The 25,576-nt window shown below is 44.7% G+C and overlaps 1 protein-coding gene across 1 annotated transcript; it reads left to right on the forward strand.

Annotated features, from left to right (window-relative positions):
* The first annotated feature begins 38 nt into the window (after positions 1–38).
* On the forward strand, positions 39–21,777 carry LOC149348935 (thioredoxin domain-containing protein 11-like). The gene is made up of 9 exons (XM_089541039.1): positions 39–540; positions 1,383–1,935; positions 6,344–6,409; positions 7,448–7,567; positions 10,389–10,565; positions 11,668–11,865; positions 14,158–14,270; positions 18,718–18,795; positions 20,675–21,777. The coding sequence occupies exons 1-9, from the start codon at positions 236–238 to the stop codon at positions 20,949–20,951; spliced, it is 1,887 nt and encodes a 628-aa protein (XP_089397165.1). The 5' UTR covers positions 39–235; the 3' UTR covers positions 20,952–21,777.
* The last annotated feature ends 3,799 nt before the right edge of the window (positions 21,778–25,576 follow it).

The following is a 25,576-nucleotide window of genomic DNA, read 5'->3' on the forward strand; positions in this document are numbered from 1 at the left end:
TACCAAGTTGCACCGAGACAAGCCACATCAACGCCAGCCAACATGGCGGCGTCTAATCGGCAGATATCGAAACCGATCGCGAAGATCGGCGTTCTTCCATCGAAGTACTGACGTTGTCGTGCCACCGATCACGCCGTCCACGTGCTAACAGTGGCTGCATTGGGTCCGAAGCTTGCCGCACGTTTCGCTGAGCGTCGCGGAAGCTTCGGTGAGGCGTCGGTGCAATGACGTCACGATGGAAGAGATCGACGAAAACACTAGCAGTGGTGACAGCGATGAGCCGACAACCGACGACGCTAATCCACGTGTCGCTCCACAGGAGCAGTGCTCCGAGTCCGAAACACGCGTTGACGAGGACAGTCTCGGTAAGATCGGACAACGCCGGAGGACAATGACGTCGTACGCACGCGAGCTGTTCTTCCTAACGCTCCTGCTCCTCGCGAGCTGGGCGGCGTTGCACGAAACGGCCAAGAAGACGCGACCGGCCGGACCGCCGCGGCGCTTCTTTTCGAAGTACTCGCCCGTCAACGACTCGTACAGGTGTGTAGCCGGTTAGGTACACACTCGCCAGCATCTGCGAAGCGTTGACAACCTGGTCTGCTTGAAATCATTGCTCAGACAATCCATACGTAACCGAGCTAACGTGACAAAAACAACAGTGGGTCAGTCAATCTCGTACCGGAAAGAGGTCTTGTCAAAGCCGGTTACTTTGCTGCCAATGCATTCGAGTGAGTTGCTGTTTACTAGCGGCGTTAATTGTTTTAAAAGCTTCAAATAATAAAAGTATATCCCCCTAAAGAAAGCGGCCACAGCTGCAAAAGCCGTAAATATGAGTTGCAGATCCAGGTCGTGCTACGTAGCGACCCTGGTCTGCGCGCGTCGTTTTGTCCCAGGCTTTTGCTTCCAGAAGCGAAAAATTGTGGGAAGCAAAAGCACGAGACGCGCAAAAAGAGAGGGAGCGGTTGTTGAAGCCTAGAGAAGTACTGGGGAGGTGCGGTGTTTTTATCAGAAAGGCGTTATAGTGTGTCGTTGTCATTTGTAGATAAAGCGTTGTAGATAGATAGTTGTTATATTTTAGATAGAGCGAAATAAAGTAGAAGACAGTACCCAACCAGTGATGACCAAATCTCGGGACCCGCGCGTACGTCTTGTGCGGTCGCCTCTCCTCCAGTTCGTTGTAGTTATCTGTTTGTTGAACTACTTACAGCGATAACAGGCATGACATCTATCTCAGGCCTAGAGTCAACAAAATAAGAATAAGTCAAAACAGTATACAGAGCACTAGAAATCTGAAAGTGGCCACTGCAACTTAGGAGAAACATGGACATGACGCAGCCAACTGCATTTGCCTTTAAACCCTCAAATGCTGCCGTATCGCGCAGGGGACACCTGGATCCTGACCGGCTCCACAAGTACGACGTCTCGCTCGTCCTTTACTACGCGCCGTGGGACGCGGCGAGCAAGCGGGCCCGCGACGTCTTCGAGAACCTGGCGTACCGGTTCCGGGGCCAGGTCGCCTTCGGCGCCGTAAACTGCTGGTGGATGCACGGCCGATGCCGCAAGAAGTACACGGCCACGCTCTTCCCCGTGGTCGTCGCCCACGTCCGAGACGTCGGCGACGTCGTCTTCCCCATGAACGTGACGCCGACGGCGCGCGCGCTCGAGGGCTTCGTGCGGCACGTCTCCTCGCCCCTGGTGCGCGTCACAGGCACCAAGGATTTGGTGCCGCTGCTGCGGCGACACACGGCGGTCGTTGTGGGCACGGTGGGCGACCCCCGCGGTCGGGCCTATGAGAGCTTCTACGGCTTCGCGATTCAGGCGCTCAGCCGTGACCCTTGGCGTGACGTAGCGTTCGCCGTCGTGGTGGACAGCCGCGCTGCGCAGGAGATCGGCGCCCAGTATTCGGTGACGCTGTTCACCTGGAATATGTCGCTGGTGAGTGAGCGGACACTTGCGGCGGTTGTTCTCAGTGGTCAGAGTCAATTTTTTTAGACGCGGGTTCGATCCCGGCTGCGGCGGCTGAATTTCAATGAAGGCGAAATTCTAGAAGCCCGTGTACTGTGCAATGTCAGTGCATGTTAAAGAACCCCAGGTGGTCGAAATTTACGGATTCCTTCACTACGGCGCCTCTCATAGCCTCAGTCGCTTTGGGACGTTAAACACCAATAAACCAAACCATCAATTTTTAGCGGGCTGTGAAATCGTCGAAGAACAATTAATTGCGGGCTGCTTCAGTGAAAACTGGTGGAACAGAAAATGACATCAACTTGAAGACGATGAATCACACAGTGTGCCAACTTTCAGCTTTATTACAAGACTGCCAAGAAGTTTGGGCTTTTTGGTGCATTTGCAGTTATGCTTGCACTGTGCAGTAGACTAAGGGGCACGAGAAAAGACACACCAACATGGTGAAATGTAACGAGCAGCTAATAATTTATATCTTATGAGGATGCTGGAAACAAGACAATACCACAAATTCAGTGTAGTTTGTCACATGTGGCAAATCAACAGTATGAAAACCGGCATTCGAAAGGATGAATAAGGGGATATGTAATATCAGCCACGTTTTAAAAAACCGTCACGTTGAACGGGCAGGGTAGGGGTGTGAATAGCTCGTTATGACATGCATTTCGAGAAAGCCAGCAATCACAGAAACCAAGGAAAGCATACGTGAATGTGCTTCTTTTCAATTTTTTTGTGTTGATAAATGGAAAATTAGTAGTGTAATCATTTTTGCTAGAAGGAATATTGATTAGAAAGTAGAAGAAAAAACAACCACATGCCATTAGTGGGATCCGAACCAATGACCTCTGTATGTCGTATACGCTGCTCGACAAACTGGGCAGCTGTGGTGGTGGCTGCCACATATCCTTCAAGTTTCGAGTGTAGTACATTTGTGCTGTGCGTAACCTAACCTTAAGAGTGTTCTCGAGCGCCACCCTTGTTCATGCGGCAGATGTAGAACTTCCTGTATTACTGCACGTGACACCTGGAATGTATTTGAACAGTAAGGGCAGCAGTTTTGCGAGAGCCCTCTAATGATTCCTACGGCATCAAGACTGCCAGAATGGATGCTTTCGCTAAAGGTACACTGAAGAGGAATCTGAACTCGTCTTTTTGCCGCGGGAACTCAATCTACAAGTTCCCAGCATTCTTAGAAACCTCGATTTATTGCCTTGTGCGGCCGATTTCCCTAATGAAATCGGATTAATGTCCGGCTCCCGCCTGTTTTTTTTTAATTCCCCGCATATGGTGGGAGGAGTCGACCAACGAATGGAGTGCCTTTCAGGCAGTTGCATGGAGACTTTGCTTTCACTTTTTTTTTTTTAGGTTTCCGTGAATAAATAGATCCAGTGAAAGACTACATAGCTGCAAATTAGGCCCACGGAAATCATCCCCGATCGCTACGTATCACTCCGCCGATGGCAGAGCGGCAAGCCGCCACGGGATTGGTTGAAAGGTTGGTCGACTGCTCCCACCGTTTGCGGGGATTTGAAAAAGAAAAGGTGGGAGTCCGATGTTAATCCGATTTAAATTAGGGAAATCTGCCACACAGGGCAATAATTTGAAATTTCCAAGAACGCTCGGAACGTGTAGATCGAGTTGCAGCGGTAAAAATACGAGTTCATATTCCTCTTCAGTGCACCTTTAAGTTATTGAGCAGATGAGCAGGGACATCGTTGGTTCGCTATGACGTGCATTTGAAGGAAGCGAATGGTCATCTGGACTGTCTTCAGTTTTTAAAATGTGTGGTGTTGATCAATGTGAAATTAGGAGCACAATTATTTTTTACCTGAAAGAAAATTGATTATTAAATGGAAGAAGTAAACAACCATATGCTACCAGTGGTATTCGGGTTTGAAGCTCAGTTATATGTAGGGCACAATTTTCATTCTTCGCAACCATATGAAAATTGTTGCAACAAAGACTACGGAGCTGAAACATTTTCAAGGAGCTATAATTATCACCTTGATAATTCTGATTAAAAAACTTAATGGATACTCGGGTGCGGAACAGCGTTTTTGCTCTTGGCTCTGTCTGATAAATCTGATGTATGATTTGGAGATGCCATTTAATGCTTCCCTGAGGTAGGCATGCACACACGCTATAGTCGGATACAACTTAAGAAGGCAGCGGCTTTTCCCCATCAAAGGATCCCCTTCCAGCCAATGGCGTCAGCCGATTCTCATGACCATGCTAGTGTCACAAAGCAGGGAGTGGTAGATGCAAGGGGATAATCCCTCCCCTCTATGGTCGGGGATAGACCCCTCTTTCCGTTGTGGCACGGCTCCCTGCATTGTCACCCTAGCAGGGTCATGAGAATCAGCCGACGCCATTGGCTGGAAGGGGATGGACGGGGGAAAGCCGGGGACGGGGAAAAGCCTTCTTAAGTTGTATCCGACTATAGACTGTAATAAGGGCACGTAATAGGATTAAGGTGGCTAAAATTATGTGCTGATATGCAAACAGATTTTGTGCATAATCATTTGAGTCATTAGTCTTGCATTCATTTCTAACCTGCTTTTTATCGTTCACCATCATCATCAGCCTCACAACGTCCACTGCAGGGCAAAGGCCACTCCCATATCTCTACTATTAACCCTGTCTTGTGCCAGCCATGGTCACCATAACCCCGCAAACTTCCTAATCTCATACGCTTACCTGGTTTCCTGCTGTCCCCTGCTGTGCTTGCCTTCTCTTGCAATCCAGTCCGATGCCCTTACGATTATCTTATCTTCACATTACATCCTGGTCCATGCTCATTTCTTCTTCTTGATTTTGACTCATTAAAGGTACACTGAAAAGGAATCTGAACTCGCCTTTTTGCCGCGGGAACTCAATCTACACATTCCGAGCATTCTTAGAAACAGTGACTTATTGCCCTGTGTGGCCGATTTCTCAAATTAAATCTAATTAACGTCCAGCTCCCGCCTTTATTTTTGAATTCTCCCTCGTACGGTGGGCGGAGTCGACCAACGCGTGGAGTGCCTTTCAGCCAGCTCCGTGGAGGCTTTGCTTTCGCTTTATGTTGTTTTTTAGGTTTCCGCGAATAAATAGTTTCAATTGCAGATAATATAACCGCAAAAATAAGCCCGCAGAAATAAAAATACACGCTGACTATTTGCTTCTGCGGATTACTACGTATTACTCCGCCGATAGCAGAGCGGCAAGCCGCCACGGGACTGGGCGAAAGGCACTCCGCGCGTTGGTCGATGCCGCCCACCGTACGAGGGAGAATTAAAAAAAAAAAAAGGCGGGAGCCGGACATTAATTCGATTTAATTAGGGAAATCGGCCACACAGGTCAATAAATCAAGGTTTCTAAGAATGCTCAGAACATGTAGATTGGGCTCCCGCGGCAAAAAGACGAGTTCAGATTCCTCTTCAGTGCACCTTTAACTTGCATGTGTTCTGTGATTCAGACTGCTCTCTTCTCATCTCTTAATGTTGCGCCTGTCATTTTCCTTTCCATAGCTCACCGCGTTGTCCTCAGTTTAAGTTCACCCCTTTTCGTTAGCCTCCACGTTTCTGCGTCATAGGTGAGTACCGGTAAGATACAGCTGTTATAGTCTTTCCTTTTGAAAGATACTGTCGTTCATTACCTAATAATACCTGCCAAATGCCCTGTGCCCCATTCTTATAATCCTAGTCATTTCACTCTTGTGGCCCGGATTACTACGTGTCCTAAGTAGATGTAGTCATTTATCATTTCCAATGCTTAGCTGCCTATTGTAAGCTGTAACTCTCTTATTATTAGTACTGGGGGAGGAACTAGAACCATGTGCGGTGGCTCTGTGGTCAACATTGAACTGTAAAGGAGTGTCTGCCTTAGTATGGTTTGGTTTGGTTTATGGGGTTTAACGTCCCAAAGCGACTAAGGCTATGAGAGATGCCGTAGTGGAGGGCTCCGGAAATTTCGACCACCTGGGGTTCTTTAACGTGCACTGACATCGCACAGTACATGGGCCTCTAGAATTTCTCCTCCAAAGAAATTCAACCGCCGCGGCCGGGATCGAACCTGCGTCTTTCGGGTCAGCAGCCGAGCACCATAACCACTGAGCCACCGCGGCGGCTGCCTTAGTATGTAATTGTTCATATTTGAGTTTGTGGCCATCACTAGTGGAAGTTGTTGGATTCTCTTCATGGTTGCAGAAGATTGAAATATAAATGAAAAGATAAAACTTTGATTGGTCAGGGGATCCTAGAGTAGGCAGTTTCAGTGCAGTGATGATATAGCGGTAAAATTGACCAGAATGCAAGTGATGCTGAACTCAGTGTGAACACAGTGTCAACCATTTTTAATGTGCGATTGACATATGTGGTCTTTTTTTTTCCGTTTTCAGGGTTACACTGAGAAAGGCGTCGACTACAAGACAGCCCTTGATTGGACGTTCAACAGAGCTCGTGAGGTATCCCACTCTGTCTTCCAGGCAGCTTATGCTACTTAGGGCCAAGTTTTAGAACGCTCGTTTCCTCAGCGAGTGTCTCGGCTTCCTTCAGTTCATTTTTATGTGCACTTTCCTTGGGAAACCTTAGTGAGACCTCCCTTGGAGCTTGCTTTTCATGAGTTAGGCACTATCTTCGTGCTTCCTTATTTAGCTCCTTGACCTGAAAGCATGCTTCACTGCACAACCACTCATTCTGCTTTTGCGCAGTACAGTAGCTGTGATAGCTGCGGCAGCATAGAGTTCAAAATGGTGGCTTCGTCCACATTAGATTTCTGTCCGCAGCTTGCAGGTTCAGCAACTTTTTCAGATTTACTTTTCATGCGGGTGTGTTTGTGTATAGTGATATGCACACATACTTTTCTCTGGGAGTTACATACGAACATTAAATTCCGCTGCACTGTAAGCAATTTGATGTTGCCAGACAAACAATGTTTTCATGCCAAATCTAGAGCCTTGAAAGTATTTATAAAATGCAAAACCAGCGCACATAGGGGTGCATACCTCAAAATGAATGCGAAATTATAGATGCTTGCTTGTTTATTTTTTATTTAGATGAGCATACTTCTGTTAATAGACAAGTATTCTCAACGCCAGACAACTGTAAGCAGCTTTTCATCGCTTTGAGGGACTCCTAAAAGGGACTAAGGCTGCTTCTAAAATTAGATGGCTCCCTTCATTGCCTTTCGATCCCGGCCGTGGCGGTCAAATTTCGATGGAGGCAAAATTCTAGAGGTCCGTGTACTGTGCGATGTCAGTGCATGTTAAAGAACCCCTGGTGGTGGAAATTTCTGGAATCCTTCACTACGGCGTTCCTCATAGCCTGAGTTGCTTTGGGACATTAAAACTCATTAAACCAAACCTTAACCAAGCTTTCCTGAGTTAAAGAAGCATGGGGGCCTCCTCTTGAGGTATGGAAATTGTATAAGCCCAGGAGTGTTTTAAAATTTGGCCCTTGAATTGCTGTCGCTGTGCTCCATTATTACTGTGAATTACGTGCAGATGCGGACACTTCATTGGATCTCGCCATCTGGCCTCAAAAGCAAGAGTTTATCGAGGCTTGTCGAGAACCAGTCTGCGTTGGTTGTATACACAGAGCACGGAAGTCCAGAATACTTTCAGGTATGTCATTTTACCTAAACTGACTGTACTGCTCTTGATGAGAAGGTTGCATTAGCATAGGCTGTGAAAGTTGCATTTTGAGGAAAATTGTTTATTCTTTGCAGCTGTGCTCAGTCAGCATGTTTAACAAAGCAGAAACATGGCAAGGAACAACGTTGCTGTAACTAACTGTTGTGTGTGATGTCCTTGTTTCCTAAGCACCCCACTCATTTTAAGTTGTGCAAGGGCTCAAAAATCAAAATGTGTCGAAGGTTATGACCCACGTTTTATATTTCTGATTGGGGCAGTATACATCCTGGGAAGTCTTATCAGTGGTCTTCATGGTCATTGAGCAGGACAAGGATTTCTGCAATGAAGGTGAACAAAGCACAATCACAAATCAGAAATGTAAAATCTGATACCTTACAATTTTTAGGAGACAGGTCCTAACTGAGCAGCATTTTCCGTGACAACTTTGACAAAGGTCAAAGAGTCATGAGAGAATGTGACAAATGCTGGTCTCATTTCATTTTCCACGTGCACTGTGCTGTGGTGTTCTTGTAATGAGCTTTCACCAAATGGCCCAACTTTTAATGCTGTTGTGGGTGTCTGTGATCAACAGAAAATTTCACCTTTCATGTACAGTAGAATGTCAGTCATACGAATCTCATGGGGTCACGAAAAATATTTGTATCATCCCAAATTCGTTTCATCCAAAACAAACAAAAACCGTATGCAGAGTTTGTGCGAATCTGTTTTCGGCTGATGGGGCGTTCTTACGGCCGCGTGCCATCGCTAGCTCGCGGTGTGCATCGTGCAGCTTGAGATCGCGGCACCAGGGTGCAGTCCTGGCTTGCGCTTTCGTATTATCTACTTTACGTCTGAATTTCTGCCCATTGCACACATTGTACTTGGCCAGGGCATTTTACAAATTCCTATTGTCCCAAAATTTGTATCAATTGCGATCATATTGTTGAGGTTGTACTTAGCATTTCAGGTGTTTGTAAATGACTACAGTGAAGCCTCTAACTAACCTCTATGTAGTGAATTATTCGTTATTGCGAAGTTTCTCACTGCTGTCCCCATTGAAGCACCTGCATTTGTGAACTCCATGTAACAAAGGTGTTGTGACTGTTGACCTTGATATAATCAACTAACTACTCTGACTGTCTATTAACTACTGCAGTGTTACTTGAAATTTGGCCAAACAATGCTAAAATTTTACGAAGACAAAACGCAAGCTAGCAACTAGTGAATGCAGCTGATGCAACGTGCAATGCTCGAGCACCGTCAGCAAACGCAGGAGTCTCTGCTGCTTTCATTTTTGTTTGGTCACTACAAGTAAGTGGCACTAACCACAATTCGTGCTGAAAATTAGCGTGAAACAACGGGAAAAAGCAAAAAAGGCACAGGGCAAGCAGAACATGCCCATCGCCATTACTCGGTTGCGATTCCAGTGACGACAACTAAACTGCATCCAACTGACTCCCCTGCCTCCCACCTCTCCACACCCCACCCCAACCAGCACAGGTAATTGGAAACTGCCAATATTGGAAATGGATGGCGTTACTCTGGTCCTTTGTAGGACCGGTTTTCGCCAATAAATTTCCAATATTGGGCCGATTACCTGTGTCACTTGGGCCGACACATAGTGGTATCATGCGAGCCACAGCAGAGATGCTAGTGGGAGTTGTCACCGTCATGTTATCGGCACGATTGCGGAATTTTTCACCGTGTTTGTGACTTTGAGTGTAAGTGATGCTTATCGTGAACATTTGCAAAAAAATTTTCAACATTTTTTTTTTCCTGTATCTCATCTTCAAATGAAAATTTCAAATGCATTGTCCTTTCAAGTCTTTATGCGAGAACTGCGTGTGGCGAAAAGTTGCATGCAACGAAAAATTGCGTACTTCTCTCAGTTGGTTGTGTCTGGGTTTAAAGGGACACTGAGGAGAAATTGAAGTTGGCTTGTATCGGCAGAATACCAGCTCCTGATTACAAAACGCCACTCATACTGACAACAAAGCTATTGTAACGTAGAAAAGAGCAAGAACCAAAATAGAGGTATGGCCGCCACAGGCCAAACTCGCAAGTACAAGCGTGATGACGTCATAGGACAAAACAGTGTTGTTAGAACCAATGGTTCTAGAAACACTAGGACACGAGAAGCCACGAATCACTGAGGCACAGCCAATGCATGCGCAAATCTCCTTGACGTCGCCAGATGGCGCCACGTGCCCGGCAGCTACGCGCGCGCCTGAAGCATCGGGACCAATCAGCGCCTGCTCACCGGCGTTAGGGGGGCTCCCGGTATTCCGCTAGCGGTAACAAGGTACACGGTATGCTAAAGGTGTCTATTTGCGAGAACTTCGTTGATGACTTTGAGAACAAGATCCATCGTAATGCTGGCAAAACGCCAGTGCAAACGTAAGCGAAGCGACTGTAGCAACGGCCGCAATAGCCGATAGATGCCTTCAATTGTGCGGCCAGCGGTAGCTTTCGTTTCAGCTGCTGCTAGGCAGCGCTGGCCGCTAGAAATCACGGAGTCTGCGTTACGTCTGGTTTCACGTCACTTAGTCCTGTGTCGTCATAGCAGAATCCCAAGTTTGAATCAGAGCGGCGGGAAAAACTTTTTCAACTTCGAATCCAAATTTCTTAGAAATAAATGCATCTTTCGCTGCCGGCCAAGTGGCAACAAAGCCATGACATGCCGAACTATCGGATTTTGCTATGAAAAAAATATTAATAGTGCTCTCCTCACTGTCCCTTTAAGTGTATTTCATATTTCAGAGTTCTTTGAAAGTTTTACTCCAAATGATATTTTGCGGTTCCTGTCATGCAGCTGCATCAGCTCTCCCAGGACTACCAGGCATGCCAGTTGAAGGGCCGCTTCTCAGGGCTGGGCTGCCGCACCAACAGCACTGTCAATTTCGTGGCTCTCGACGGCCGGCACACGGAATTCGCACCACCTGGACTCCTCTATGACGGACTGCCTACTGCAGTTATTTACGCTGCGAAGGTGTGTTTCCACTGAGAGTTTTAATTTTGATAGGGCCTGAAATGATGAAGCAGACATTAATTAAGCTGCGTAACCCTTTCAGGCGCCATTTTTCGTTTTGACTGAAATCAGTTATTTTTTCGCCTAAATACTATATTCAAGCCTCAAGAAAGGGACTTTGTTAGTTTTCAAATGTGAGCGACCAGCGGGCAAGTTTTTACAACGATGTGGAGAATTCCGTACAGAGTGTCAGATTTGTTAGAAGTAGTAACATTGAAATGTTGTCGTGTGTCAGATAAACACCCTAGGGACCGTGGAATCACTTTGTGCTTCGAAAATTCACATTACGCTCGAAATTGAGCAAAAACAATCGATGTTTTCACTCGGGCCAAAATCTGTCTGCACAAAAACGGCGGACAAAGTGCTACCTAGCTCACTCTTATGTGAAATATTATTTACTGCATTCGCTACATTGTACAAAAAAGCATCTTATTTGCAACAAGAAGGGTGCTCAATCTGACTGAAATAATGAAATCACTGTTAAGTGCTCCAGTTTCTCAGAAAAAGCTGTAAGTTTGCCGCTTACAGAATTGTGTACAAAGCGCCTGAAAGGGTTAGAAGGACATGCTAGAAAGCAAAATTTCTTTTTTTTAATGTGTGTGCCAGGTTACTAAAAATTTCACAGTTTATAGAGATCTTTTTCAGCTCTTTTTAAACCCGTTATCAAATTTTGCCTATTGTCTACCTTGTATAGTGCAGTTTTTGGGAGTCATGCATTTGAATTATATAGGGATGCAATGAAATGGAAGAAACTTGTGCAATTGAAATTCAGACACTTACTGGGGCGGTCAAAGTTTCACTAAACGAATGTAGTATGTATATTTGATATGTTTGTATTAGTTTCCTTCGTATTTCCTCCATCACTCGCGGGTGACGGATATCCTTTCATTTCGTGAATATGTCGAGAAAGACTGAGCAGTATCGTGAGGAATGGTCGTAATGTCTCAAGCATTGCAATGTTAAAGATGTCATATGCGACCATTTGCTGAAAAAGTGTTTTAGGACCGTAGTGAGCGATTCCAGAATGCCTCCTTCTCCGTTCGTCTTTTGTTTTTAACCCTAGGACCAAGCCCAGTATCTCATTCGTGGACCAGTCACGGCTCCGACTTTGAAGAAGCTGGTTGTCGACTTCACTGATAGGATCCTGTACCGCCATTTAAACTCAGTCGGCCCAAACTCTATCAGGGTCGACCGCGGCAATGGCCTTGTTGCAGAGCTCAGTGGCAAGGCCTTTCGGCAACTCATGCTGGACACTACTCATGTGAGTAGAGTACAGACCTCTTATCTTGAGTTGAAGTAGTTTCGAAAGCCGTAATTCACCATTTGTGAGCACATTTAAGGCGAAAGCCTTTAATGCCTCATACTGTCGTTAGCAGCCATATCGGCAGATGTGTCCGCGTTTCGGTGCCACTACTTAAGTACTAATAACTGTGCATAGGCTGGGAGTCGAACCAGGGCATTTGGAGTGGACACACTACCACTCCACCACAAAGGCTAAGGGTTTGAGCATGAATAAAGACGCATCTAGTGAATGCATGGGTTTCATAAATAAAATAAAAGAACTAATAAAGATAGAAATAAGAAAAGAAACTAAAATAAAAATAAGAAATGAAACAGAATTAAAAATAATATAAAAAATAAAATATGAAAAATAAAAAATAATTAAAAAAAACTAACAGTGTGCCAGGAAACGCTTTCGCCTTGCAGCACTTTAGAGAGCCAAAGTGCACCCTGAATTTTTTCCTACTTGCTGTGTGGCATTTGCACCCAGACTCGAAAGTTTATGGAACGCTGTTATTAGTTGAAAATGTTGAGCATCTTTTCATGCAGAATCGAATAGATTTGTGCAACCTAATTGTGGCTGTATCAGTTTCAGAGTGCAGTGTTAAACTTCAAGAATTGCTCCGTGAATGCAAACAAATTGAAAATTTTTTCCAATTTCGCATTTCATTAACTTCTAACAATTTCTGTATTTGTGTACAGTTGCTGTTAGATGCGTGGAGTCCTGGAGACTGGCATGTTTCACAGGATCGACATTTGCGTGCTAACCTCACTTGAGTTCGCATTGTGTCTACCACTATTATAGCCTCAAAAGTAAACTTTCAAAAAAGTCTGTTTGGCTAGGAGAATAAATAGACTACATTATATTTGACAAAATGGTTAGCCAAGGTTGTCATGTCACAATGTGGTTTATGAGTGAACTAGCATTCCCTTTTTTCGTGTTTGAGTGAAGTGGTACCTGTCGCCATGTTCAAGGTTTCATCATTTCAAACATGGATTAAGCCTGCAAAAATTTTGGAGAGATGACATCAGTGGAGCTTCGTTTGTCGCTTGACAAATTTGTGGATTCATTGCCATCACTTTGCATGCTGCATCTTGAGTGCAAAAGTTAGAGCGATAGCTTTACTCTGTGCGCGAACCCCGCTAAACAACACGTGACCTGTCCGCTACGAATGAAAGACCTTCAGCCTAGGCAAAGTCAGAATGTGCCCAGATAGAAAAAAAGGGCAGAAAAAGAAGTCAATCCATGACTGGGTGTTGAACCCATGCCGACACCAACAGATCAGCTTCACAGGACGCTGCGCGAGACCACTAGGCTATCGCCACAGCCGAACACGCCTAAACTGCACCGCACTCTCGCACTATGCATTGCAGAGTGTCGTCTTCATCAACTTCCGTCAACTCCATCTGGCAGAATTGCCCACTCATCATCTTGTTCAACGTAGCACAAATCTATGCCTTCGCATTGATTTCCCGGTCAAAATTATACCTAGCCCCGAAATTTGACCTTGCCTCATTTTGACCATAACTAATGTCCAACTATAATTGAGCGCATCTGACACAATGGCGACCTCCGAATTTGACCCGGGGCATTGCCAAAATTTGGCTCGGACCACCTCCAAAATTTTACCTTGGCTGATTTGGACCAAAATTGATGTCCAACCATAAATTGACTGTGCGCGACATGATGGTGACCTCCGAATTTGTCCCGGAGCATTGCCAAAATGCTATCGCTTGACCTTTGGTTATAACCGTGGTTAAACACTGCCTAACTTTTTTATGCGAAGCATATTACTAGAGCTACACTACAGCCCGTCGAGCGCGGCGGTGGAGCTACCATTGACCTTTAGTGTGACCACGTGACACCACGTGACAACTTGACGTCACAGCAGAGGAGAGATGGGCTGCCGGCTCGCGCGGTCGGCCGCGGCGGTGGAGGCCCCACATCAGAGGCGCTGCAGCTGACCACGTGACGCTACAGCAGCGGTATATTAAGCTGAGCTTGCCTCGCTCTCTGGGCACTTACGAGGCGGCCAGGTGTTGGGATGCCGCCTAGAAGCAGGGCTGATTTGAACGAGAAGCGAAAGCTTCAGCGTGCCACAGAGACCGATGAAGAGCGGGATGAACGTCAACCATGTATTACCAAGCCTAGCCATCAATATGCTTCGCATCTGACTAGGCTTAACCTTAGCTAAGCCTCAGCCATTTTTATGTGCAGCTTTCACTTTTGCTAGCTATGGCTTTTTCTAATTGTGTGCACCGTCCACTCCAGGATGCTGTTGTGCTCTTTTACGCATCCTGGTGTGGCTTCTGCAAGTCCATCTACCACCACTTCTTTGCGGCTGCAAAATTCTTCAAAGGTTTCAAGGGCCTCCTCTTTGCCAGGTCAGTGTTTAGTGCAGCGTTTAATCCTTGCTGGAAGAGAATCAATGACGTGTTCTTGTGCAGCCTCTTGGCTGGAGAATGATCAAGTTGTGAAGTGGTCTAACGATAGTCAAGTTGTGTTGATTGTTTGGTGTGTTGGTACCGTATTTTCCGGTGTATAAGACGCACCCGCCATATATGAAGGCTCTCATTGAAAAAGTTCGTATATAAGACACACCCGTGTATAAGACGCACCCCAATCTACCCACTTAGTCTAGTGAGGGTTAATTAAACACGCTTGCTCGACCATCGCGAAATGAACCATGGATGGACTCATCTGATCGCATAAAAGCTCCGTAGCTCCGTAGGCCCGCAGCCCGATTTCCGTTCTCGGTAGCATACTCGACCGCAGATAATTTGAACTTTGCGGTGTAGCTCTTGCGAAAATTCGGTGGCATACTGTAGTAAGACCGAGCACGACAGGTGTAGGTAGTGGAAAACACACGCCGAAGTCTCCAACACAAACGTAATACGTACACGGTTGCGAAGTTGCAAAGAATGACTAAAAAAGAACGCCGGCTTGGCTTGTTTTGACAATGGCGGGAAGCGCGACTGTCGCCATCTTTTGGAATTTCACATTACTTTTGCTTGCGCCTCCGAAACGACCGCGTGTTTGCGATTCTGGAAGTCGTCATCCCCGCCGTTTAATGATAAAGTTCACCTAAAAAAGTTGCGCACGGCGGTCCCCGTATTGAAGTATTAACCCTTTCACTGTCACGGACGTACCGGTACGTTTTCGCGCTTCCCCCCCACAGTGTCACTGACGTACCGGTACGTTCTCTATCGTGCGTTCAAAATTTCGCGCTTGAGCGCAAAGCTGACGCTCTTCGACTAGCTGCGCTATCTGTTGAATCTTTCTACAAGTTCGTATTTTCGCCCCTTACTATTTTGGTACGTGTATTGAAGAGTACGGAGCGACTGCCATCCCACCCCTCTCTCTTTGCTGAGTGGCGCGGTCGCTCCGCGTTCGCCGGATCATGACGCGCGCGTGTGGTTATGGGTCCAAGGGTTGTTCTGCCATCTGCCGCTGTTTTGCAGGTGCAGGTTTTTATTTTTCTTCTGTCGGCGTGTGAGCTACAGCGCTTCAAGTTCAAGGGCGCGTGCCGTTGCCACTCCGAGAGTCAAAGAGACTGACACATGACTCGATCGCTGCTTTCGCTCTCTCGTCGCACCCTCGCTTGTGGCTGGCAGCAGCAAAAGCAAAGCCCCTCAACTTTGTTTTAGCCTTTTTCCATCTCCCTCTCTCATCTTTATTACACAGCGTCCCATTTCTCTCCGGTTTGCGGGCCACTGAAAGCACACCCCCGCTGCGCGCGGTTACTTTCGGATATGGCTGACCGCGCGGGACCTTCCTCTGCGCATTGGAGCGGTGGCTTTTCAGATTCTAAATACGAGCCGAGCTCGGATTCGGACTCTGACAGCGTCTCATCCAAGGAAGAGGCGAGTTCCGCATCGTCAGATTCTGACGTTGAAACGGCGGGACCATCATCCCGGAAGTGTGCGACACTGGGGGTGCGTCACGGGCAGAAACACCCGACAGCGAAAGGGTTAACTGTGTTACTACCGCATCATTGGTAGTGATATTTTTTCGGTGAAAAAAGCTTGAGCATGAACCAGAGTAATTTCTGAACTCGCAAAAAAAAAAAACGAAAAATTCGCATATAAGACTCACCCTTGTATAGGACGCACCAGCAAGATTTTTGACAAAAAAACCGCGTCTTATACACCGGAAAATACGGTAATTTATGGCGAGAAAGTGTGGTGTGTCCAATAATGCGGCTGTTCACTAGGTGACTGCACACTTTTTTGTCTGTTTTACAGTGTGTAACAAGGTAGTTATCCTCCCTGCTGCATTTAGTCTATTCATAACTGAATGCTCTATTCCGGCTGGGTGAGGTCTGAGGTTACCCCTTGTATTAGACTGTAAACACTAATCTGATAGCTACTAACCCCGAGCAATATCGTCCGTTATTTGTTCCGTTGTCTGTTCGCCTAACGCGAGCACTCCATCCCGCGGCAGTACCCGCTCATCGTCGTCTCTTATTTAGCAAAAGTCTGTGTTTTTGCACTGACTCAAATGCAGTAAACATTCTCTGTAATCTTTTTATATCGTAATGGTGTTTTGTTGTCATCCAAATGATTAGTTTGGTTGACAGTAGGTTCAAAAAATAATTGAAACATGTTTGACTGATGCAAAAAGGCTCGAAAGCTCAACAAGTTTTCAGTTTTTTTTCCCGCCAAACTGGTCCTTGTCAAACTGTACACCTGCGCACATAAAAAGAAACAAGAGCACCAAGGAGGCCTATTAGAGGAAGGTAAAAACAAGCTGCAAGGTTTGTTTGATAGTTCGGTAGCGTTCGGCACGCAAAAATATGCTATGTAGGGACATGATTTCCTGTTTGGCGGCGCTTGAAGCCAGTGGGATACGTATATGCCTCTGCAAAACAAAACGTTAATGCCTAAATAGTTGTTAATTACTGGTAACGCAATTATAGATGTGCTTACAGAGGGAAACTGTGTCGCCCATATATATATAAAAAAAAAAACTAATGGGAGGTAAATGATTGAACCGTTTAAAAATAGTGCAAGTGGATGGCAGTTTCGAAAAGGTGGGTTGCTGTGTTATCTGGGAACCATTGCGCTTGCTTGAGCGAGAGAGCAGGGTATCACATGGCCTGCGTACCTTTAGGGCGAAAGCCTTTAATAGCTCATAGTGTCGTCCGTTAATAAAGCATGTCACACACGTTTAACTCGGCAACTAAAAAAGATAAAAGAAAACCAATGGTTGCTTCAGATAGAGGAGGGAAAAATGAACCTAGAAGCCAAGTTTGATGACTGTAGGTTAATTTGTTAATTAATTATAGGCAAAAATGTCGAAGTAGCACGGGCGTCGATATAGCCACTGGAACGGTGTGACGTCACATCCACCGGCAGTCGTCACGGCATAGTGTCCTCGACTTCCACCTCTCACCACTTTAGTTGCCAAAGTGTCCACGCAGTTTTTCTCCTTTGACTCAGTGTAACTCTGGCATGATAAGCCAGCTAGCTATGGTGCTCATTTCATGAATACTGAGCTTTTCCGATTAATAATTTAACTCGGTGTACTTCCATCACTTTTCTCTTTTTCATTTAAACCAAACAATCCAACCCCCTAGCTATGAGGGGCGCCGTATTGGAGGGATCCAGATTAGTTTAGACCACCAGGGGTTCTTTTATGTGCACTGGCATCGCACTGCACACAAGTGTCTTTTTATTATTTCGCCTAGATTTCACCTCCATCTAAATATGGCTGCCACGGGCAGGATCGAACCTGCGTCTTAACTGAGCCACAACGGCATGTCAGCTGCAGATACAGTTCACATTATTGGATGGAACCACCAGGCCCATAGTTGCCATCAAGGCTTTAGCCTGCAGCTTGCTTACATACATGTTCTCTGTCCGGGCATTTTAAGGCGAAAGCCCTTAATGTCTCATCGTTGTAAGCTGCAGTTGTCGACAGAAATGTCACGCTTTTCAATTGGTTGAAACCGTCGTGACGTCACAGTGCGCGAATTTCAAATGGGGCCAATTGTACTTTGGCTACTAACCATGCAACCAATTGAAGGGATCGTATAGTGATGCTCCAAGTAAGTGGGACTGAGCTTAGTCAATTGCTTAATTACCCAATAAGCCTAATTAACTTTTCTAGTCAGGCCATATAAATAGTTAAAACCGAATAGGAAATTCGTCGAGCTCGGGAATCGAGCCCCGGTCTTTAGCGTGCCAGACGAGCATGGTAACCACTGGAATGAACAAAGGCGCGTCTAGTGAATAGGTGTCTTCGCTCACTGCCATCATCCTCCCTTCCCTTCAGGCGAGGTTTAGGTGTCCACCGAGATATGAGACAGATACATTTCCTTTCCTCAAAAACCAATTTACCCAGAGCGACTTGCTACAGTGTTGCAAGACACTGTAGCGTTTCCACCGAGATATGTGAGACAGTTACTGCGTAATTTCCTTTCCTCAAATACAATTTTCATTTTCTTCTTTATGGGCTCTCTTGTCTTCTTTCACTCCCAATTCCTCCCTTCCTCTATGGTGCGGTTCAGGTGTCCACTGAGATGACAGAGAATTACTGCGCCATTTCCTTTCCTCAAAAAGCATTGGGTTCAAAGGGCAAGGCATCCTTTAAGCGTCATTAATTAGCAGTTAATTAGCATTCAGGCATTATTCAGTAATTAACCATTAATTAGTGATTTGTCATCACTTAGGAATTAGTACTCAATTATATGTGACGCCACCAGTGCCACAGAAGCAGCGAAAGTGGTGCGGAGAACGCTTTCGCCTCTACGCACTTTAGACAGTCAAAGTGCCCCCTGAATTTTTTCTGAAAAGTGAGGTGAGACTTTCTTTGTGTTCTGTTTTTCAGGGTTGATGCATACAAGAATGACCTTCCCTGGGAGTTCACTGTACAGCACTATCCTACTGTCATGTTCTTTTCACGCAAGTGAGTGTTACCTTGTGGAATTTCAGACTGATGCAGTCACGCTTGTCATATATGTCATGCACGTGATACCAGATTATTAAGTTTCCACGTTGGGATTTCGGCAAAGTAAGGATGTGTGTAGTGTCTTCTCAACTCTTTTTGCTTTTCTCCTCTTATAGTATGCTGAGTGATGTAGCAAAAAAATTTTTCCTAAGCTTATGCAAAATTTTTATGGAGGATTATGCTGTGACATAACCTATATGGCATTGGAAGTGTTGGGTGTCGTAAAGTCGTCGTGACCCAGGCTCGGACCAGAAAGGTTGCCTGTGTGGTGTACTTTGCAATGGGCAGCACAGCTTTCCAGCTGAGATGATATTTGATAGCCTGTAATATTTGTGCGGTAAGGCCATTATGGGAGTACGTATTTCATGAAATGACACTGAGGTTATGTGTGCATATTTTGCGTGACGTGACCATTATGGAACGAAATGGAACACTTGCGTGCGTGAGAGAGAGAGAGAGGATGAATTTTCATAGCCTGTGCATGTGGAAAGCAAATGGCAAAGCATTAGGAGACTCTTTTTTATCCTGCGGTGGACATAATCCAACTGATTATGATTGTCCATGTTGCACTGACATTCTTGAGAGGGGCTCTGGATAGTTTGTGGTGTACCCAGCTATGGTCTACCCAGCTGTTACCTATGCCGAGAATTGGCGAGGACAAAATGAAGTAACTGTAGTGATATTGAGTACATTGAATACAATGTAAGGAAAAACCATCACAAAAGCTGTGCAGCAGAATTTCGATGATACATTCATGGGTGTACGAATTTCAGGATGGTACAGATTTGTAAAATTTCCTTCCCAAGGCACATTGTACACAGTGTGCAGAATTTCAGGTGTTTTGAGCACACACCCACGCCACTGCAGATGGTATGAGCGTTTGAGCCATGACCGCATTTTGGAGCACTAAGCGCTGCCTGTCTATTGGTGACGCGTGATCGCTGGTCGTGTGTTAGGCACCGCAGGCAGTGAATCCTGTCTGCCGTAAACAGATCTGCCTGAGTTAATTTCTCTTGCTTCTGCATGAAGATTTCGTTCGTTTTTGGATTAACTGTATGTCGGACGATATGAATATTTTTCACCACCCCATGATGATCGTATCATTGAGGTTCTACTGTATACTAAAAATGAATGCAAATTTAAAGGGAAACTGCATAGGTTGTAGAAATCAACGAGCTTAAGAGGGTCGAATGCGTGGTACTTGCAGGTAAAGCATGCGAAGTTTTTTTGGGCTATCACCTGAAATAGTGAAGTAATCGCCGATTAGAATCCGGACGCCCTTCAAGCTTCTCAGCAGTGCACAACGCCAATTGGGGGGTGCATGATGACGTCATCGAAGGTATCGGTACATTTCCAATGCACAAACACCTACTTTGAATGAAAAAAAATCAACGCCACCGAAGGCAAATCCTGCCGAGAGTTGTTTGGCAGCGTCCAACGAGTCAGGGCAGGTTTTGGCTGAGGACAGCGGTAATTTAAAATCACACCTTCTGTGACGTCATGCTGAACTTCCCTGCACTCCTCCGGTGCATTGAGGAGAAGCACGAAATTCAATCATCGACTACATCACTATTTTAAATGCTGGTGCAAAACCACTTGGCATGCTTTACCTACAGCCTATAGAGATTTGAATCCATGAATATCGCAAGTTCTCAAAAAAGTGGTGCAGTTGCCCTTTAAGCCATATTGTAACGTACTTTGTGAGATTGGTCGAGCCTTCTTATACTTGCAAGTAAGACACGCAATTTGGTCTTGTTTTGGCACATTTATTTATTTCTTTGTTTGGAGAACGACTTAGAATCTGAGTTTGTTCTCCTTGCCTGTTGTTCTTTTGTAGGAAAGCGGACAGCGTCCAGTACTCGGGATTCATCACAACCACACAGCTAGTGCGCTTTGTGTTGAAGCACCTCCGCCACGAGGTGGCGTGTCAGTTGGTGGAAACGCTGTGCGACTCACGGCACTGCCTGTTGCGCAACTTGCGCAAGCTGCAGGCGTGGCGCCTCCGCTCCTCCGCGTTGAACCTCTTTCCGACGACAAAGCTGGCCGAAGCTCAACGCCGGGAACGGACATTACGCAGGATTCTTCTCAGTAGACTACGGAAAGTGCAATCATGAGGTCACGTGAGCGCTGTAATCTAGCCTAACTCAACGTGCTATACGTCAACTCTCTCGTGTGCTTCGGCACCCGTTCGCTGTCGCAGTGACCGCGCCGGGTGCGTAACCGTGATTCTGGACACAACGAATTTTCGGGACTCGGTGGTCTGTGTGTGATGCGTGCATGGATTTCTCCATTTCGAAACTGCAAGTGCCAGCGAGTGTGGAAAAGCTGTTTACATTTGTCTACGTTTTATACGATGCGCACAATGCTAAAAATGGCTGGTCTCGATGGTTCCTGGTTGCACTACCAGTCGATAGTTGCCCGACGTTAATCCCTGTGCTCATAATTTTCAAAAATGAGTTATGACTGGTTATTGCTGCGCTACTCTAGGAAGGAAGCACTGTATTCAACACTGTGGATTATGAGATTTCAGACTTTCTGTATAGCATGTGAATTGTTCAGTTTGCTAATCAAACGGACTTATTGAAAAAAATTGTCATAATTAATATAAAATGTTTAGTATGGGCATGCGATCCGTGTTGTTTTTCGTGGGCAAGGTCAAATTGAAGTACTCGGGTAGTTAAAATTTTGGCATTGTGAAAAGTCCGTTTCCAGTGTCTTCTGGTTAATATAGCAAGAAAACAGGAAGGCTCGATATGTACTCTGGATGATGATGTATATATATTTTATTGAACATAATATTAGGGAACCTTTCTTGGTGGCATGAATTGCATGAAAAAGCCGGTGCTCTAAACCATGACTGCGCAGTAATTTGTGCAGTCATGAAGCGACAAATTTTGCAGTGGTTCGTAGGAATGAAATGAAGTGTTTATTATTTGGTAAGTTGTGTGTCTCGGTTATTGCTAATACTTGTCAAGTGATGGCATGCTGTGCGGGGCAGTTGTCACACCTAGTCTCTCTTTATTCTTTTAGGACGAGGGGTTTAGTATTTATTGCTACTTCAACAATCTATCGTGGTTCCAATGTTTCATTTTTTTGGCCTGCTACAATGCTGGGACGAATCTTTGCATGCTGTTATAATTATGGGCTTTGTTCTGTTCTAGTTACATTAACAGGAAGTGGTAAGAATGCACAGATGGCCGTGTAGTTTCTCCTTGTGGTCTAAGAAGACTGGTCTGCACGGATGACCGCATTCATACCTTCCGTGGCGTAGGGAAGTGTTTAATCTCTGCCCATAAAGCCATAAAAGTCGTTGGGAGTAGCGGAACCACTTGGAGTTTTACTTTCCAGTTATCGTAACGGTGCTGCTCTGACAGGCAAGGTTTTTATGTCTAGACTGTCAACCTGTACTTTCCTTCTATGTGTGAGAGTGTGAGAGAACTTATATGCAGCTCACTTATTCAGGTGTATATAGAGAGGAGTAAATTATCTCTCTCTTGATACAAGCACCTGAGTAAGAAAAGAGGCCATATTTTTTTATCTAATGTTGCCCTTGGACCGTCTACGGAGGTGTACATTCTTTGTGGGGCGAGAGTATGCCACATTTGAAAAAATCCTGATGGTTAGGTGTTTGAAGAATTAAGGGGGAGACTTAGCAGTTAAAACTATTTTCGTTATTTGTGCATGAAATGTAAATAAATGTGGCACAGATATTTAACATTTATGCTCATTTTAGAAATGCATTTTAAGCTAGCTTACATAGTTGCCGAGTAATTACAAATAACACCCACTTTAAGTCATCGCCGAAGCGTTAAATAAATAAAGAGAAAGCGCACAAGTTTTTTTATGTCGGCATGTTCACAAAGCCCTGTTTTGTGCAATAAAGCTGTTAGCTCTTTTTTTTTTTTTTTTCAGATGCCGAACACTCATGTTAATAAAAGATTTCTTACAAAAATAACGTTAAGAAGTTACTGGACATGTACATCGAAAAAGCTAGAGATTCGTTAAACTCCTGAACATCTCATGATTCGTTTGGAAAAAAATAATCATTCTACTGTGATTCATTATGGAATGATGAAGGGATGTGTGTGAGCAATTTCGGGAGAACCGAAAGCTGAGAAAATCAACCTCGAATGCTTATTCCCTCATTTCTCTAGTTTTTAGACTCGAATGCTTTTGATTTTGGCTAGAGAGATGCAGAACTGCAACCACCTGAAGCTCTGATCTTCTGACCTCTTCTCTTCATGGCTATACTAAGATGGTGGTTCTCTCTTGACCAAAACCTGCTGAATTCGCAATGCGCTGGGCCCTTCAGAAGCACGATTCGCATGTAATTTCCAAGACCACACATCAAGAAAATCATCATTTGGGAAAAAATCTGGAAATCGAAAATTTTGACTGAATTGGCTGTTTTGTTTGCGGCATCCCCTCGTAATTATTTTCTTGGTTTCTACTGTATTGTGGTGACAGCGGTGAATTTTACCAGCAGTTGTGAAAAGACGGCTGGAGTAAATGTTCACTACAGTTGACGTGGAGGGTTGTTTTATGATGACTCGCATGAATCTTTCATGCCGTATCTTCCAGTTCTCGTTTGTCCAGCTCTGTTTGGCAAAGCAGTACTATTGTTTGCAGTCACGTGATGACCTGTGCAAAAAAATGTGTGACCTGCAACTAATTGAGTGTTCCCTTTGTCTTTGCACATTTGCCAAATTGACCACATGATGTTTTCAATGGGCAGCTTTCTTAAGGGGGGACACTGGTCTTGAAAAGAAAATTTTATTAATTTAGTCATAGTTATGAAATTTCCAGGGCACATGTATTTTTGTGCGCTGATTCTGATAGAATGTCATTTAATTTCATGTAAAACAATTCCTTGAGCACTTATGCACTTTTTATGCCAGTATTTTGCAGAGAGTTTTGAATAAAATTTGCTGCGGGAAACTCGCTGAAACGTATGCCATCGGGTTCTCTTGACACCAAGGAATGCAATTAGGGTGAAATTATCATCCTCGCTCTCATAGAACATGAGTAATAGGGTACTGAAGCTGCCACTTCAGAAACAGGAATACACACTTTCCTTCTCATTTCTGAAGAGACCACTTCAAAACTCTATAACTTAAGTTCTATGACAGGCAGGAAGACAATTTCACCCTTATTGTATTCCTTGGTGTCAAGAGAACCCGATGGCATACATTTCAGCGAGTTTCCTGCAGCAAATTTTCTTCAAAACTCTCCGCAAAATACTAGCATAAAAAGTGCATAAGTGCTCAAGGAACTGTTTTACATGAAATTAAATGACATATTTAGAATCAGCACACACAAATACATATTCCCTGAAGATTTTGTAACTGTGACTTCATTAATAAAAATTTTTTTTTCAAGACCAGTGTCCCCCCTTAAACCTCCGCTGATGGACTCTGCACTGTTCTCAGCATCGAGTGACACATGAAATCCAAGTCTGAAAATTACCTGGACTTCTGTCCGCAAAGTAGTCTAATTTTATGAGCATCTTTACGTTAGTGATCAAGTTAGTTAGCAATGTCTTCACATTTCGACTTCTGTGTGTTTATGTGAGAAAAATTCAGTTCTTTTGTGTAGTTTTGGTTTATTGGGGTTCAACGTCCCAAAGCGACTCAAGCTATGAGGGATGCCGTAGTGAAGGGCTCCGGAAATTTCGACCACCTGGGGTTCTTTCACGGTCACCGGTCACTTGGCGAAACATGTGATTTTGCCAGCTGAAGTCTGTGAAAATGCTAGAAACCAGAAAAAGGATTTAAGTGAAGTATGTTGGAGGCATTTTGCATGAACTGCATACTGAAATATTTGCTGATCAGGGAATTCTTGTAGCCTGACAGTGTGTAGCTCCTTTATTCCAAGTAAGTTCTGTGCTTTGGGATGTTGACACAATGCACAGCTATTTTTTTTCATTTATACATACTCACTTAAGGGGGGACCCTGGTCTTGAAAAGAAAATTTTATTAATCTAGTTATAGTTATGAAATTTTCAGGCCACATGTATTTTTGTGCGCTGATTTTAGATATGTCATTTAATTTCATGTAAAACAATTCCTTGAGCACTTGTGCAATTTTTATGCAAGTATTTTGTGGAAAGTTTTGAAGAAAATTTGCTGCAGGAAACTTGCTGAAATGCATGCCATTGGGTTCTCTTGACACCAAGGTATGCAATATAAGGGTAAAATTATCATCCTGGCTGTCATAGAACTTGAGTTGTAGTCTACTGAAGCTGCCACTTCAGGAACAGGAATACAAACTTTTCTTCTCATTTATGAAGCGACAATTTCAAAACCCTATAACTCAGGTTCTATTATAGGCAGGAAGACAATTTCACCCTTATTGCATTCCTTGGTGTCAAGAGAACCCAATGGCATGCATTTCAGCGAGTTTCCTGCAGCAAATTTTCTGCAAAACTTTTCCCAAAATACTTGCATAAAAATTGCACAAGTGCTCAAAGAATTGTTTTACACGAAATCAAATGGCATATCTAGAATCAGTGCACAAAAATACATGTGGCCTGAAGATTTCATAACTGTGACTTCATTAATAAAAATTTTTTTTCTAGACCAGTGTCCCCCCTTAAGCCTCTATGTGAGGGACAGTTTGTATTCAACTGCGGTTGCATGTAAATCTCATGCTGGTAATTACAGTTAAGGTACTCGCTCATTACATTTTTCCCTGTATGTTGCAGTTTTCCTCTTTTCTGTGGTACTGACATGCGTTTCTA

The sequence above is a fragment of the Amblyomma mixtum genome, chromosome 4, assembly GCF_055824585.1.
Source record: "Amblyomma mixtum isolate Tamu chromosome 4, ASM5582458v1, whole genome shotgun sequence".
Lineage (NCBI taxonomy): Eukaryota > Metazoa > Arthropoda > Arachnida > Ixodida > Ixodidae > Amblyomma > Amblyomma mixtum.